Source organism: Capronia epimyces (genome assembly GCF_000585565.1).
Source record: "Capronia epimyces CBS 606.96 chromosome Unknown aczIQ-supercont1.1, whole genome shotgun sequence".
NCBI lineage: Eukaryota > Fungi > Ascomycota > Eurotiomycetes > Chaetothyriales > Herpotrichiellaceae > Capronia > Capronia epimyces.
Genome location: NW_006912904.1, coordinates 1,253,852 through 1,269,067, shown reverse-complemented (window position 1 = coordinate 1,269,067; position 15,216 = coordinate 1,253,852). Strand labels below are relative to the sequence as shown.

At 53.3% G+C, this 15,216-nt stretch overlaps 5 protein-coding genes across 5 annotated transcripts; 1 reads left to right on the top strand and 4 right to left on the bottom strand.

The window, feature by feature from the left end:
* Positions 1–762: 762 nt before the first annotated feature.
* A1O3_00482 (uncharacterized protein) lies at positions 763–1,599 on the top strand (the record flags this gene model as incomplete). Its single annotated transcript, XM_007730632.1, has 1 exon — positions 763–1,599. The coding sequence occupies one exon, from the start codon at positions 763–765 to the stop codon at positions 1,597–1,599; it is 837 nt and encodes a 278-aa protein (XP_007728822.1).
* Positions 1,600–2,295: 696 nt separating this feature from the next.
* On the bottom strand, positions 2,296–3,740 carry A1O3_00481 (uncharacterized protein; the record flags this gene model as incomplete). The annotated part of the gene is made up of 2 exons (XM_007730631.1): positions 2,296–2,526; positions 2,583–3,740. 2 exons carry the CDS (start codon positions 3,738–3,740, stop codon positions 2,296–2,298), a joined length of 1,389 nt encoding a protein of 462 aa, XP_007728821.1.
* A 1,657-nt stretch (positions 3,741–5,397) lies between these two features.
* On the bottom strand, positions 5,398–7,998 carry A1O3_00480 (uncharacterized protein; the record flags this gene model as incomplete). Its single annotated transcript, XM_007730630.1, has 1 exon — positions 5,398–7,998. One exon carries the CDS (start codon positions 7,996–7,998, stop codon positions 5,398–5,400), a length of 2,601 nt encoding a protein of 866 aa, XP_007728820.1.
* A 1,665-nt stretch (positions 7,999–9,663) lies between these two features.
* On the bottom strand, positions 9,664–10,995 carry A1O3_00479 (uncharacterized protein; the record flags this gene model as incomplete). The annotated part of the gene is made up of 2 exons (XM_007730629.1): positions 9,664–10,602; positions 10,693–10,995. The coding sequence occupies 2 exons, from the start codon at positions 10,993–10,995 to the stop codon at positions 9,664–9,666; spliced, it is 1,242 nt and encodes a 413-aa protein (XP_007728819.1).
* Positions 10,996–11,920: 925 nt separating this feature from the next.
* Positions 11,921–14,283, bottom strand: A1O3_00478 (uncharacterized protein; the record flags this gene model as incomplete). The annotated part of the gene is made up of 3 exons (XM_007730628.1): positions 11,921–13,353; positions 13,417–14,040; positions 14,109–14,283. 3 exons carry the CDS (start codon positions 14,281–14,283, stop codon positions 11,921–11,923), a joined length of 2,232 nt encoding a protein of 743 aa, XP_007728818.1.
* Between the last annotated feature and the right edge of the window lie 933 nt (positions 14,284–15,216).

The following is a 15,216-nucleotide window of genomic DNA, read 5'->3' as shown; positions in this document are numbered from 1 at the left end:
TGTTGTATGCCCCTGTTGTATGCCCCTGTTGTATGCCCCTGTTGTATGTCTCATTTTCTATGTCCCATGGGTACGGCGATTGTTTTCATGACAGTGACAGGGACTCTCGTGGCAGCTGTTTGTTTCATTCTAAGTGCAGTGGGCTACTGTCATGGTTTCACTTTCATTTTCGTCTACTTTCTTTTTATTTCTCTTCGGAAATACCATGATGGAATACCGTATATTGTTATAGTGCTGACTGTATTTCTCTCGCACTCCAGATGTGATCTGAGCATCGCCCTCCTCAATGGCTGGAAACCCGTGTTTTTCCGCCAGCCTTCTGAACCGCTGATTGAGTATCCGGAGAAGCTGCTACCAACGCCAACGCCAACCGCTCTTTGCGACAAGGTAAAGACACTACCAGGTCCAAGTCCACGTCCAGGTTTCCAAGACCCATCACCATGTCCACGTCCAGGTTTTCCAGACCCATATCCACATCCACATCCACATGCCCAAAATAGCCGTACTGTACTAGCAAGGACTGGGATTGGGGTTGGGATTGGGATTGGAATTGGTAGTGATAGTGGTAGAGGTGGTGGTGGTAGTAAAGGTAGTGAGGAAGACAAGGAGGATGAGAGCGGGAAAGAGAATGAGAGCGACGTCGTCCGAACCACAAACCACCATCTAGCCACCACGTGGCACGTCATGAGGCGGTTCTGCCTACACGTCAACCTGGGCACACAGACCCAACGGCTCATGAACCCGACAATCATCCTTGACACCATGGCGGCTGTCATGTATCGTCTCCTGCACATGCGCTTCGCCAGCGGCTCGGTCGACGAGGCTGTCCGGCTGGGCCTGTTGGCATTTTGTCACCATGTCTTTCTGCAGTGGCGAGACGTCCAATTGCCATATCGGCACTTTTCTGCCGTTTATAAAAGCTGCATTATGGGGTTGAAGGCTGGAGATGGCAGCGGTAACGGTGATGGTAACATCAACGACAATAACAACGGCGATGGCAACGGCGATGGCGAAATCAACGGCAACATCAACGGCAACGACAACGGCAACATCAACGGCAAAACCAACATCAACGGCGATGGCAACGGCGACAGAAAAGCCAACATCAACGGCAACAGCAACACCAACGGCAACGTCAACATCAACGACAATAACAACGGCGATGGCAACGACAACGGCAACATCAACGGCAACATCAACGACAACAGCAATAGCGTCGGCGATGGCAACGACAACGGCAACATCAACGGCAACATCAACGACAACAGCAATAGCGTCCCCCCTCCCCCTCCCCCCTCCTCTTCCCCTTCTTCTCAGCTCATGCTCTGGCTATTGATGACTGCCGCCGTTTCCCTCTTCGACGTCTCCAACTCACACGAAGAAGACAAAGACAAAGACAAAGACGCAACGTGGCTGAGGGTGCTGTTGCGCGAATACATCGCCCGCTGTCAGATCAAGACGTGGAAAGACATGCAGGACACACTGAAGGCGTGTATGTGGATTGATCTGCTGGATCAACAGGCAGGGAGGCGGATTTATGATTTCATCCATGACCATGACCAACAGGACCAGGAGCAGGATATTTATTACTCAAGGTAACTTAGTTACTTAGGTACTCGTACTAGCACCTAGTGCGTGCGTGCGTGATGTTGTAAAAGAAATCCCAAAATATCTTTATACGGATAGACAATTTGACACTCGACACTCGACACTCACTCGACTCTCGATTGTCTCCAAACAAGGGTAGAAAAATCCCTTGTTCTCTATCAAATGTACGTGCGCGAAAACTCCTCATTATATGTCTAATATATAGACAAATAATGATAGACACAAGGCTAAGCTATGCTCCTGGAAAACTCCACGTTTAACAGCTTGATATGCAGTATTTACTAGATAGTTTGACAGTCTGTCATCTCTGTGTACATCCTTGATATCAAGTACTCCGTACAGAGACTCGCATGGGATACTGTATCCAATACAACTCAAGCTCCTGCGCGCTGTACAATGCTGACAACGGAAAAAAATAATAGGAAAAAAAATCCAAAGTCCATGCCGTCCCATCCCATCCACTCATCAAAAAATCAAAACTGGTAGAGATCTCATCCGTTCGGATCCAAGCAACTAGTCTTTGCGCCTTCCATGCTGATCAATCCCGTTTTGATGGCCACCATGTCTTTCCAGATACTGTAGTAGGTCCAATCTCCCCTCTAGAGAAACAACATGTCCCGTTTACATCGTTGGGCAGTCATGTCTAGCGAGGTTGCGAACCAAACCAATTCCGATCCCTCATTAAGTTCACAGGATGATCCAGACGCTTCCTCCAACCACGACACAAATGGCCAGGACGGTAAGGATGCCAGCACCCGCTTTATCTTTGGTGGTGATGGGCGATTGGTGGGATAGAGGTGACGTGTTGGTGTCGGTTCCAGCATTGGGATCACTCTTGGATGTGCCGCCAGTATTGATGGATTTGGGTGCAATTCCCGAATTGATTTGCGTCGCGCCAATGACGCTGAGTGCTTGCATCTGGGAAGAGAGAGTTAGTTGGTGGTAGAACAAAAAGAACCCGAGGAAACTCCTACCTGCTGGCCCACGCCGCTTGTTCCATCGTATGCGGCATACCATCTTCGACCACACGCACGTCCATTATTCCCTCCGGTACACTGTTGGGCAGCGCCAGCGGCGCTGGCTTGCAGTTTCGGCATGATCTGATCTGCCGTGCTTGGAACCAACAACATGGTCACAGCCATCCACCGAGAGAGATAAGCTTTGAAACTGCTCTGATCGTTGTTGCAGTTGGCCGCGGGCTCGCATTGGAACTCGGTCATGATGTTGCCACCGTATTCTGACGGGAAAAAGAGCTTGAACGCTCCGTCCAAGATCTGGCTGACGCGGGTTCCCCAGGGCTCGGCACCGTTCGTGTAGTTGTACATGTAGGCCGCGCCCATCAACATGGTGCCATAGTTGTACGTCCAGACAAAGTGAGCTACATCCGTACAGTTGTTGGCAGTGTCAGTGTTATCCCAGATGTAGAGATTGCCGTCCTGGTATTGGAACAGCGGGCTGGCTGCCATCCAATTCCACATTTGCTCCGCCCAGTCGGCGTAGGTTTGATTCCCAGTATATCTCGCCAACCGAGCCGCCAACTGGAAATTGCCTCCATTGGAAATGGTGTTCTTCAAATTGTACCCGGCGTTGAATGAATAGACCTGCCATCGCATGCCACCGCCGCAAGTGGCCGTGTCCCAAAGCCCCGCCTGAAAGTTGAAAACAGCTTGCGCGAGAGCGATCCACGACGGAACATCGCCGCCAGGCTCGGGAAGATTCGCTTCGGCTGCGTCGAGGGCGGAAAAGGCCCAGAACGCTTGATCGTCGACACCCATGTTCTTGCTCTGGTTGGGAGGGTTGTAGTTTTGGTCGGGACCGATCTGGAATGCGAGTGCTTGTTCGACAACATGATTGTAACTGTCATCCCCCGTGTATTGCCAATAGTTGATCAGAGACCCAAACATGGCCCCGGCCTCCCACCAGTAGTAACATTCGGTCGAAGCACACGGCCCGGGTAGTAGTCCAGGGGTTTGACCGCTTTGGTTGCCAGAATAATAAGTCATCATATCATAGGCGATGGTCGAGGTCACTGATTTCACCGAGTCTTGACTGGTGAGATCGAGTTCGAGACCATTGACGAGAGAAACTAGGCCGGCCAGCGGCGCTAGAAGGGATGTTATTCGAGACTTCATGTTGAGGCGATGGTATTCTTTTGTATAGGTTTATTGAGGTGATGGTCTTTTCTGGGTAGGTTTATCGAGGTGATAGTCTTTTCAAGGTAGGTTAATTGAGGTGATTCTTCTTCCGGGCAGGTTTATTATTCGGGGGCGAATCGCGTGGTCGGCTTGCTCAAAGGCGGCTTAATAACCCACAGGATGTCTCGAAACTGACGACCGAGGAAAAGATGAGATTCCGAGGACAAGTGCGAGGCGCAGCAACGAAGCCGTGTTGTGAGACTCGAACGAAGGGCGTGGGGAGGTCGAAGCGAGGGACTGTAGGGGGTCGGTCAGGGTCGCGATCGGGGGCTCGTTCGCCTTGCGTGTGTCGGGAGACGAAGGAGGAGATCCAGGTCGACGATGGGAAAAGAGCGTAGACAGGAGAGGAAGCGCAGGTCTGAATCTGCGGAGCGAGAGTGGGTGGTGGTGGTGGTGGTCGGTGGTCGTGGAGAGGAGGAATGACGACGGTAACAATGAACGAGAAACAGGGAGGGAGCGGAAGTAAAGAGCGCAGACTGCAGGCTGCAGATTGCAGATTTGCAGTGGCGCAAGCGAAGCCGAACCCAAGCCCAAAGCAGGGGGCAGGCAAAGAGTGTGACGGGCGACCGCAGCCTCCAGAAACGCGGGACAAGCAGCGCGGGTTTCACGGTGTTGGCTCTGATTGGGTCCTTGCGCCTCAAAGTGGAGGAGCGCCCAGAACGGCAAAAGTCTGGACCGGGGGGCGGCGGGAGCCTCAGGCCCAGCCTGCTAATAATCCTGGGCCCCTAAGCCTGGAGCTCAGCACCACGGGCACCTACTCTGCAATAATAATGGAAGGCAGCTTAGGAGCCTTTAGCCTTATTAGGCCCTTGGTACCTGTTACCTACAAGGTGGGTTAGGTAAATAGGCGCTCAACAGGTACGGATATAGAATTGGGACCTTGCCACCTAGGTACCTACTATGTAGGCAGTATGTAAGTACATGGCCGTTGTACCTGCTACACATGGACATCTTAACCCTCACCTTGCAGCACACGTGTGGTGTTAAGTGGTACTAAAGCACTGGCATCGGTACTCCTGTACTCCCGTACTGCAGTGCACTGGCATGAAACAACACCAGGCCACTTGGCAGCCTTGTGCCTGTGGCGTGTCGTTGTCTTACAACCATTGCTGTTACATGTACCGAGTACATGTATGGAGCACGGAGTCTGTAACGTCACTTTGCACGGCGCCAAGCAGCTTCAAGCGGCCACCGTCTTGGTGTCTTGGTCGTGAGGCGCAGCAGCATCATGATCCTGAGTCCAATCTCCCATCCGTATCCCGTATCCGTACTCTGTCCTCTGTGGTATTGTAACAGTTCGTCTTCATATTATTGCTTCTTGTAGGTAGGTATCGAAGCGAATGGATCAAGTTACTCCTTCGGTACTTGGGTTCGAAAATCTAAGGCCCTTCCGTGGTGGCCACCGTTTTCACAGAGCACTGACCAGACATCCTTCTAACAAGCTTCCCATGTACTCCGTACTCCTACAACGGCATGTACTGTTTGATCCGTGACTCAGCAATATGAACTCCTCCTTCGCCGTTGCTCAAGTGTATCAACGCCCGCTAAAAACAAGATATCAAGAATTAAATGTCCTCCGCATGATATTATTCCCTTAAGGATGTTCCCGCCTACCTTCTTCCCGGATGGAATCAATATCAGGCGTGAGTTTGTACATGGCTGTACCCAGTCCATGCCGGGCACCATGGTGAGGAGTATGCTCTGACCCGCTTGCTGTACTCTGTTGAGTTCTGTTGGTGTTCGCTCGAGGTCGAAGCTGATGATCGTTCCCGCCGCCAGGGTTGGTGGCCGACGAAAGTCCTGTTTCGGTACGGAAATGAAATCCCTCCATCTGCCCATCCACGGCCGACAGGATGGACTGTCCCGCAGAAGAGCGGCGCCGGCGCATCGCCATGCGCTCCGCTTCCTTCGCCTCTTTGGCTTGCAGACTTTCCGAAGGGAGGAGGATGGCCCGATCTAATTCGTAGGGCAAACCACGGTGCCGCCCACGGATTTGCATGGCGATGATCACCAACTTGGATAGTGTGTGAAATTCGGCGGAGAAGGATGCATTGATCGTCGGATAGCCCAATGACAGGCCCACAGTTCCATATGCCGATACAATCTCGAAGAGCACCGAAAACAAGGTAAAGGCGTACTGGTTGGTGTTTTCCAATCGACCCCCCTCCACCACAGCAATGATGAACATGCCCAAAAAGACGTACCACAAATCAAAAGAGAGTTGTCGCCTCAGATGCGCACCCACATAGCTTGGTTCTCTCTCGTCCTCCTCCTCATCTGCACCCTTTCCATAAATCCCCAGGCTTTTTTCTTCATACACGTTGGTTCTTCGCATGGAAATCGCAATCGGAAACACTGAAATGTACATCATGATGAGGTAACTGACCTGGATGGCAGGATGCAACTCGGCCAGATTGACCACTGAAAAACCAGCTGTTCTAGTAGAGGCAGCCTGGAACAGTCCATCCACAAACTTGATTCCGCCGCTCATCTGGGTGATGACTGAATCGTTCAGATCAAGAATGATGAAGAAAATCAGATCCACGCCATTGAGCACGACAAGAATGGCGAACAGCCACCAGGTGGCGGATCCGGGAAAGAGCAGGGTGAAACATCGACGAGGGTGGTCGAGGAGAAATCGCAGTTCTTCCCACAGAGGGCCACCAAACGGCACAAAATGGGAAATTAGCCAGATGATGAGCCGCAGCATGCAGGGAAAGCCAGTATTGCCGATGATGATCAAAAAGCTCATCAGAAGCATGGGAAAGATCGCAGTGCCAAAGGACATCATCGAATCGCTTGTGAGAGTGAATCCAAGATCGTTGAAGGCGGAAGCACTGGTGAAGAAACCCCACCAGACTCGACCTTGACCCGCGGCCGTCACCACTTTTCCGTACCGTTCCGTGTGCAGAATCCAAGGAACAAGACAAACAATGCCGAGGAGGTGGAAAGCGACAAAGTAGACAACAAGGATCAAAGCCAGGGTTTTGAGCGCCCGGTATTCGATGCCGCCTAATTCTTCTCGCTGTTCTTCGGTCAGGCCGACGAACAGAGAGTTCCGACCGATGGTAGGCTGCCAACTCAGATACGGAGCTGGATCCAGCGTCCGGCCAGTGTTGCTACGGCTCAGGCTACGAAAGGTGTTGGACCGCCTTGGCCGGAGCTGGGATCCGGGGTCAGACGAATCGTACGTCTGCCGGGCCTGGGTGGATTGTCTCGTATTCAGCCGGGGAAAGGTCGTTGTCCTGTCGTTGCGATCGCGGAAAGGCTGTGGCTCATCAATAGTGATATGGGCGGGAGCGCCTTCGGATCGCGGATTAAGGTCCAGGCTGCGCTTTTCGTTTGCTGCGGCAAGGTCTGTGTCGCTGGCGACCTTTCCCATGAGCGTGTCGTCGATGCTTTTGTGCACATTTTGGGGCCGGCTTCCCCGTTCAAACTCTCGAGGACTTGGAATTCTCAACGCAGTCATGTCACTAGGGTTACGTTGATTCTCCAGAAAGCGGATGTGCTGATCGGGGCTGAGTTGCGGAGGGACACGCACATCGTCTGTCGAGCGGCTAGACTGCAGACGCAAATAATCATCGGGACCTGCTCCGCCGTTGGCTTTTTCGGTGTCGGCTTCAGATGGGTTGGATGTTTCCACCGCCTTGCCATTGGCATGAGCTCCTGGCCCATCCTTGGGTTCCAACAGGTCGGTAGCCCTGCGGCCGGTATTTCTCAAGATCTGGATGGCCCGGCCACGAACCCCCACCAGGCTGCCTTGCTCCGGATCGTCACGGCCAAACGTCTCGGTCTTCTGTCTCGATCGAGTCCGTCGAATCAAAGCAGAAGTCCGGACCACATCCTTGAATCTTTTTTCAAACCAATAGAGTCTGATGAACACAACTGCCGAATTGACAATGATGGGATTGCAGACCATGGCCCCAAAGTAGAGCATGGCCTGCTGACCACTGTGAAGCTGGTTGATGTCGATCGTGTTGAGACCACTCTGAGTGCAGGTTCCAGAAGCGAAGAAGAGGGCGTTGATGTAAGAAATATCTCCAATACCGTAAATGATGACCGACAGAAGAAGAGACATGCCCGTCAGATATAGATAGTGAATGGTGATAAAGTTCAACCTCCTCTTGACCAAGACTTCTGGGAGCACATGCTGCCGAAGGAATTCCCAAACTTGCGTGCGCCACTGCGGAGGCATCTTGTCACCCGGAACAGAGCAGACACGGGCAAGGGCTGAGGTAGATTGAGATTGACCTTGAGAGGTGGGATCCCAGGTTCCGCAGAACGACCGAGTGCTAGGAAGGGAGGTCCGATGCGGGCATGGTTAGCTGTCGTTGAAGAGGATGTTGGGCGGGTCGGCAGGAAGAGCTTCGCAGGAGACAGGCATGGTTCGGGGAGGTCGTTGGAGGGTAAGGTTGGATGTCGCGATGATTGTGGAAGGAAAAGGACGATCGAAGGGTTGAGAATCGAGAAATGGCCGAGGAAGGCGGTGAAATGACGGCAAGTTTGAAGGTGCTGTGGTGGTGTCCGGAGTTGAAGGAACGACATGACATGTCAGGCAGCATTGCGCACTGCCCTGTGGACGACCCAAACTTTTAGGCTTCGTCAGGCCTCGCGGAAAGAATCCCAGGCGCCAAGCTTCTGATCGGGGGCTGAGGCGCCTCGTCTAGATTCTCACCACTGCAAGCCCCAGGTGCCTGGAGCCATGACTATTGGTTAAGGGACAGGGCTTCTTAGGCTAAACGTAGCTTAGTTCCGGGCAGAATGCTTGGTTCTTTAGCTCTTCCCTTGGCGACAGGCTGGGCTGATCTGTCCCTGTCCCCCATTGCATGTTGCATGCATGGTGCGTGCATCCTTCATACTCCAGACCGCACTTCAGCCTTCCTCAGCAAGCTGCCATGTTAGTGCCGCCTCGGTGTCAGGTCTTCGGTGTCTCTCCGTTCCTGAAATGGAGATGGTCTTCCTGCAGGAGACCAGGTTTGCCTGTCAGACGAGGTCTCCTTGGATGAACTGACTGACTCAAAACACCAGCTCGAGGTTGGTCAAGACCAAGTTGTGAGCAGCGTCCTCCGGTCCGGCAACCACCCTTCACATGCTAAACGGAGCCCTGCCACATGCTTACGTCGGACGAGTCTTTGTCCAGACCCATCTCGTCTGCTACACAAGCTCGAGACTCGAGTAACCACCGTGCAGTGGCCCGTCGCAAACGCATGAAGCATCATGAGCGGTGACTCTGCCCAAGCCTACACTGTCATTACTAGCTGCCACCTTGGCTGCCGCCCGGTTGTCTTGACCCTTGTCTTTCGGCGCCATCGGGTTCTTGAATCCGGGACAGCTAGCGTGGCATGTGCGGTCTCGGCGGTCAAGGGTAGATCGTGGCAAAGCAAGACACGGGAGGAAGGGGAGGCCAAAGATTGGTATAATCGGAGATGTGAAAGATGCACGGCAAGGCCGCCTGAAGATCCATGGAAACCCAATGCTTATCGTTACTGTACTGAGCCCGATGGCAGTTTACCCTGGACGTTACGGGTTATATCGGGAAGAGCGACAACGCATCCAACCATGTTGGCATTCAACCCATAAACGAGGGTATGGCCAGTTACTTGTACGGAGTATGCTGTCACCGACTGTCCCCGTTATCGGTATTGTCTGGCCTTACTTTTAGCATGCCCACCTTCAACTCTTATGGGAAGAATGTTTGCCATGCACTGCAAGATCCATCGCGTTCGATGCCTGAAATCCTAGGAGATCCTATCACTTGGTCCTCCTCAACTTCGTGGTGTTGTATTGCATTAGGAACCGGCAAAATTTGTCCTAACGTATATCACTTTGCTCCGATCATGGCCCCTGTCTCTCCTTTCAGTCACAGCCTAACACCACTTACACCACGCTCCATTTCAATTGCGTGCCGGTCGCTCTCGTAGATCGCCCATGGGCCCTGGCCCGAGTGCTCGCTTGCATCCCCCTTCTCCGTTGACACTCCGGATCCCTCCTCGAAGATATCCCCAACTACATGGTCTAGATACCGCAGCACCGAGCCGCGCATCTCGACCAGTCGAGCTGTACGTGCCTCAATGGACGATCCGGAAATATCGTGCAGCGCGTGTCGAACGATTTGCGAATAAGGCGAAACCGAAGCAGCCCCTCCGCTTTCGACGGCGCGTGTCCACCGAGACAGGAGCAGGGCTTTGTCAATGCTAGTGGGCACATGCTCGTCATCACCCGAGGGGAGGAATAAGACGCTTCTACCCGTAACCTCACTGGAGTGGCCAAGGTCGCTGCTGATTTCCCCGGTATGTTTAGAGGCCTGAAGATGTGCAACACCACCAATCCTCCCAAATGTATCCAGCAGCCGTCGATCAGACAGGTCGCTCGAAAAGTAATCATCCATGGCCGGATTATCGGGAGAACCAGGCGATGCGAGGCTCAAAAACCGCGTGATGTTGAGCGGCGCCGGGCCTAGACACTGCTTGCTGATATGTAAAGGCAGGATGGTCATCGCGTGCTTGTCTTTAGGCGTCGACTCAGCAATGGACAGACATGATTCGTAAGCCTGGCGGGTGGCCTGGTCGTCGTTCACGTCGCGCATGATTGCCTCGCGGTCGGAAACCGGGGCTTGAAAGATGGCACCGGATACCACGGGGCGAGAATTGGAAGAGTTCTTGCTGTTCTTTAGCGGAGAGACAAGGTAGTGGATCAAGTCCTGGCACCCGGTGCTGTGACCCATTAGGACGACGGGCGATGTGGGGGACTGGGTGACAGATGCGCGGATGTAGTTGATTGCTGTGCCGATTTCTTCGACCTGCATGTCAAGAAGGGAAGGCTTTAGCACGAAGATGCGGACGGTGGGACGAGACAAGGGAGAGGGAAGTTGATGATTGAGTCAACATACATCGCGGTCCAGATCATAGAGCCCGAAGCTCTTCCCTGCCGACGACAGCTGGACGTGCATCACCCGCCATTTCTGGTTCGGTGTGTCCCGCAGAAACAAGGCCGCTAGATCATCAACATAGGACGGTGACCGGAAGTTGTCATACAGTCCGCCGACGAAAAGGAGGACGTTGGGTGGATTGGAATGAGTTTGCGACAAAGCCACGCCGGAGCTGGGGCTAGGGCTAGAGCTGGGGCTTTTGATGGCGTACTCCAGTAACAGAAGGTGGCGTTTCGGGTGATAGATGTGCAGAATAGTCTCCATCCCGACACAAAAGCAGGACCGGCCGAAGTCGCCGACTCCAGGCTTAATCTCTCGCCTGTAGGAAGTATCAAGGCCCGCCGTCAACGAGACCTGGGAAGATGCTTGTTCCCGCACTGTGATCTCGAGGATCACTCAGCCCGTCAGCCTCTTTTCCCTCGGCGATAGAAGGTTGTGTTCTTTTAGCGATAAGGACGGTATGACTAGGGGACGGAGGAGAATCGTTGGTGCCGGTGCTGGGAAAACAAGACTGCTTTCCACCCAGGAGTCAGGGCCAAGGACCACTTCCTACTGTAGTGGTGGTACGTAGGTGGTATGTAGTACGGAGTACGGAGTAATACTGCTGCCCGGTGTCGGCCGGGCCCCGGAAGCTGCATCGGGAGCAGATCGACCCAACCGAAAGGTTAAATCAACTGCACAGGATAATGGGCACCTCCACCAATGAATAGGGGAGAGCGACACAATATTGTCCTGACCTGGTTTCACCACTTTCTGTCTGGATTGTTACTGTATACGAGTATGATGCAAGGGCAGATGTCTCGGCCAATTCCTTCCTGGGGCAGCAATGATTACGCATGTGAGTACCTAGGCAGCGCCGTTCTCCCGTTCTGCTTCTTGAGCAGTAAGTGTGTAGCATTCGTCATTTTATTTCTTAATATTCAACGACAATCACCTGGTGCAGCATCTGCTCGGGTCCGGGATAGCAAGGCAGTTCACACCACAGTGTGGAGCACAACGAAAGAGGAGCAGACTCTGCAGCTTCTTGACATTCAGAGTCACTGGCCGACAAGCCGACCTTGTATGAAGCCGGCGTATTCGCCAAAGCCTCTTCACGGCCCCTCGCAACAACGCCTTACAATCCATCCCGGCGAATTCCAGTCCATCTCAACGGGTCATCGCGGCGTTGTGTACGGCTGTACCCATCCGCTCAAGAGCCAAAGGACCCAGAACCGCGAAGTTCGCGTTTATGGTGGAAGTGCGAATGCCTCCGCTGCACGGTTCCTGTTGTCTGGAGATGGTACACACTTATCCTGCTCGACCCGCCGCAATACTCGGCTAGGTTCCCGACGCAGATCATTGAGCAGTCAGCATCGCCGCCCGGAGCTGCAGCACCGCCATTGACCACGCCGGCGTTGTTGCAGTAGCATTCTTTGGAGTATTCGACTCCGGCCCAGCTGTATCCTTTGGCATTGCATGTTTGCACGCACAGCTCGACTGTCATGTTGTTGGCGTTGGTCGTCGAGTAACTAGAGCTCGAGCTACCCGACGATCCCAGCGACCGGCCCGAAGAGCCCTCGGTGTAACACCCCACGTATGTGTACTGGGCTTGAGTCGTCGTGACATCGACCACAGACGGATTGGCCGGTTGGACGAAAAGCGTGTTCTGAAACATAGTGAGTGCGTTGGACCCGCCGCACAGTTGAGTAGTGTCACCCTTGCATTTCATATTGCATTTTGCTTCGGTGATCGGCGCCGCAGTCGCTGCCATCGTGTCTCCGGCCCAGCATTCGCCAGCGTACTCCAAGCCGAAGTACTTGTGATTCGCGGCCTGCGCGGTCTGCGCACACAGCTCAAGTGTCATGTTCGCATCGGTCGTGCGTGATGCAAGTGTGCGACCGCCAGTGTTGTCGGAGTAGCAGCCCATGTAGGTTGCTCCGCTGATTGATGGGGTTGGGGTTGATGTTGGAGAGGCGGATGTCGTTGAGGTCGTGGTCGAGCTGGCACCAGACTCTGTGCCACTGACAATGCTCCACACGCTCAGTCGGCTCGGACCACCACAATACTCGGTCCGATTGCCGGAGCAGACCATCCCACAATCACTTTGATCTGTCGTGGCGGTAGCGATTGCACTGCCACAGTAGCATTCTTTGGAGTATTCGGTGCCAAACACGCCGAATCCTTTGCTTTGGCAGAATGTGCCGCACGACACACTAGTCATTCCGCTGCTGTTGGTGTATGAGGCGCCCGACAAGGCTCGTGAATCTGTCGCCTCGACGTAGCAGCCCTGGTATAGTGCTGTATTCCCTGAACTGAGTGTGGTGCTTGTCACATTGGCTACGGGGACCGTGGTGGTTTCTCCGTCCGTATCGACCACAGGATTGAGGCTAGGTTGAGTCGCACAGATGCCTTGAGGGACATCGTCCGGGCCCGAGGTGACTTCGTTACAACCTGGTAGCTTGGACAGTTCGCCCTTCACCTGCTCATTGACTAGAGCAGGCTGTTCTGGGCAGTTGGTCGAGTAGTACTCATCTTGGGAGGCTTGCAGAGGAGGACAGTCGGATATGTTGCCCGAGTCGACATCGTTGATGCATTGCGCTATGGCATCAGAGAGAATTTGTGCATCCCATCCATTCATGAAATCTGCACGAGGTTGTCAGTGGTCGAAGATCAAACTGATCTATCGAAATTGTTTCTGGTACATACCGCCGTGAAAGCCATACCCGGTGGTGTCCCCCTGCGAAAAGACAAACGTCCCACCATCTGAGGTATCCAGTCTGGTTGGGAAATAGTATATTTCGTAGAACAAGTGTGGTAAGAGGTTCGGGTGCGTGGGGGGGCATACGCCATTGTCGATTTGCGACATGTATGCCACATGTGACTGGTCGGGTTTGTACAGATTGACTCCGTCCCAACAGCTAGGAAATTGAATCTGGGCTCGAAGACCGTTGGGACAATCTGTCGTGGCCATATTGGGCGTTTCGGGAGTCGCTTGGGCATAGTTGATGCAGGCAAAGCTCACTCGGTCGGCGACCGGTCTAGCTCGGTATGTGCTGTTCCCGTAGGTCATGGTCGAGTTGTCGTAGGACCTTTTCGAAGGGTTTCCAGAAAGCATGCGCAGACCTGGTGGGAAAGGGATGATGTTGCGACGGTCTTCGCCTCTCCCCAAATAGTAGACGACAGTACCATCATTGGGCACATCAACAAAAGAACCGTTGGCGCGCTGATAGTACAGCAGTGGCGTCCAATATGCGCTCTTATCTTTCTGGATCGAGCATGAGGTGCAAGCTGCGGCCGTCAAGGAATCGAAGTCCGATGTGGTATTGACGTCTAGTGTATGGTGAGTTCATATCCCGACGATAGTATCACCACAAAGACTCCGAGGTCTAATTACTTACTGCTGGCTCCAGAGAGGATATGAACATGGCCAGAGATCGCGCCCGGATTGATGATTGGATCGATTCTTCCAGTCTGTGCAAGTCCGCAATTCATGCGCCAAAAGGCATCCACCACTCCTACTCCTGTCCATAAACTCAAGCTCAAGGCTGCTGAAAATGATATGCCGGCTTTCATGGCGATCGATGGAGGGAACCGCTACCCAGGGTGATCGATCGACATTTTGATGCTCGAGGCAGGGGCCAAGTCACTGATATAGCACATCCGGCATGACCTGTCGATACAGGGGTCGCACATTGATGGCCGTTGATGACCGTTGGAATTGCTGACAGCGTGTTGACAGCGGAATGCAATCAAACATGGTTCAACTTCGTATAGCCCAGAAACGTCGCCAGCTTGGACCAAGTCCCACGTGTCCATGGCGCTCTGAAGAGATAAGAAAGATAGCAAGATAACGACGGGGGTGCAACTCCATGTTTGCAGGGCTATAGAATGTTGCACGGAGGAGGAAAGACATGGCTTTGACCGCACGGCGGACGGATGGTGGTTCAAGCAGAGGCAAGTTGATGCTGGAGCTAGAGCGAGACTTCCATGGTGTCAGCACCAGTGATATCAACATCACTGATGGGTACAGCATTGGTGGTATGACGGTGCACACAGTGTAGTAATGGTAGTGGGACGAGGCGGCAGAGCCAGGCCCTGGCTGAACTCTTTTGGGATTTTTCTCGAACGCGCCGGAACGCGTCAAAGCGTGACGTGTTGATTTGGACGGGCTTGAAAGCGCCTCGCCAGATCTTGCCATCTCTTCCGTCACATCTGTGAACCCAGGCACAAACCATGCACGAACCATGGTCTATGCATCGAGTGGCTTTTTGCTTCTTGAGAGCTAATCGCCATCGTGTGTGGCTGGCTCCTTTGAGCCACGGCCACCACGAAACTGTCCCGTTGTTCTTGCCCGGCTCCCAGTCTGGTACAGAAATAGGCTTCTTCAATGGGATGAAAAGCTTGTCATAGTTATCCATACGGAGAGTTGTGTGAGTCACCGAGGAAGGCGGCCAGGCATCCGATCTACATAGGAATGAGGACCTCAGAGCTGCAGCAAATATAGCT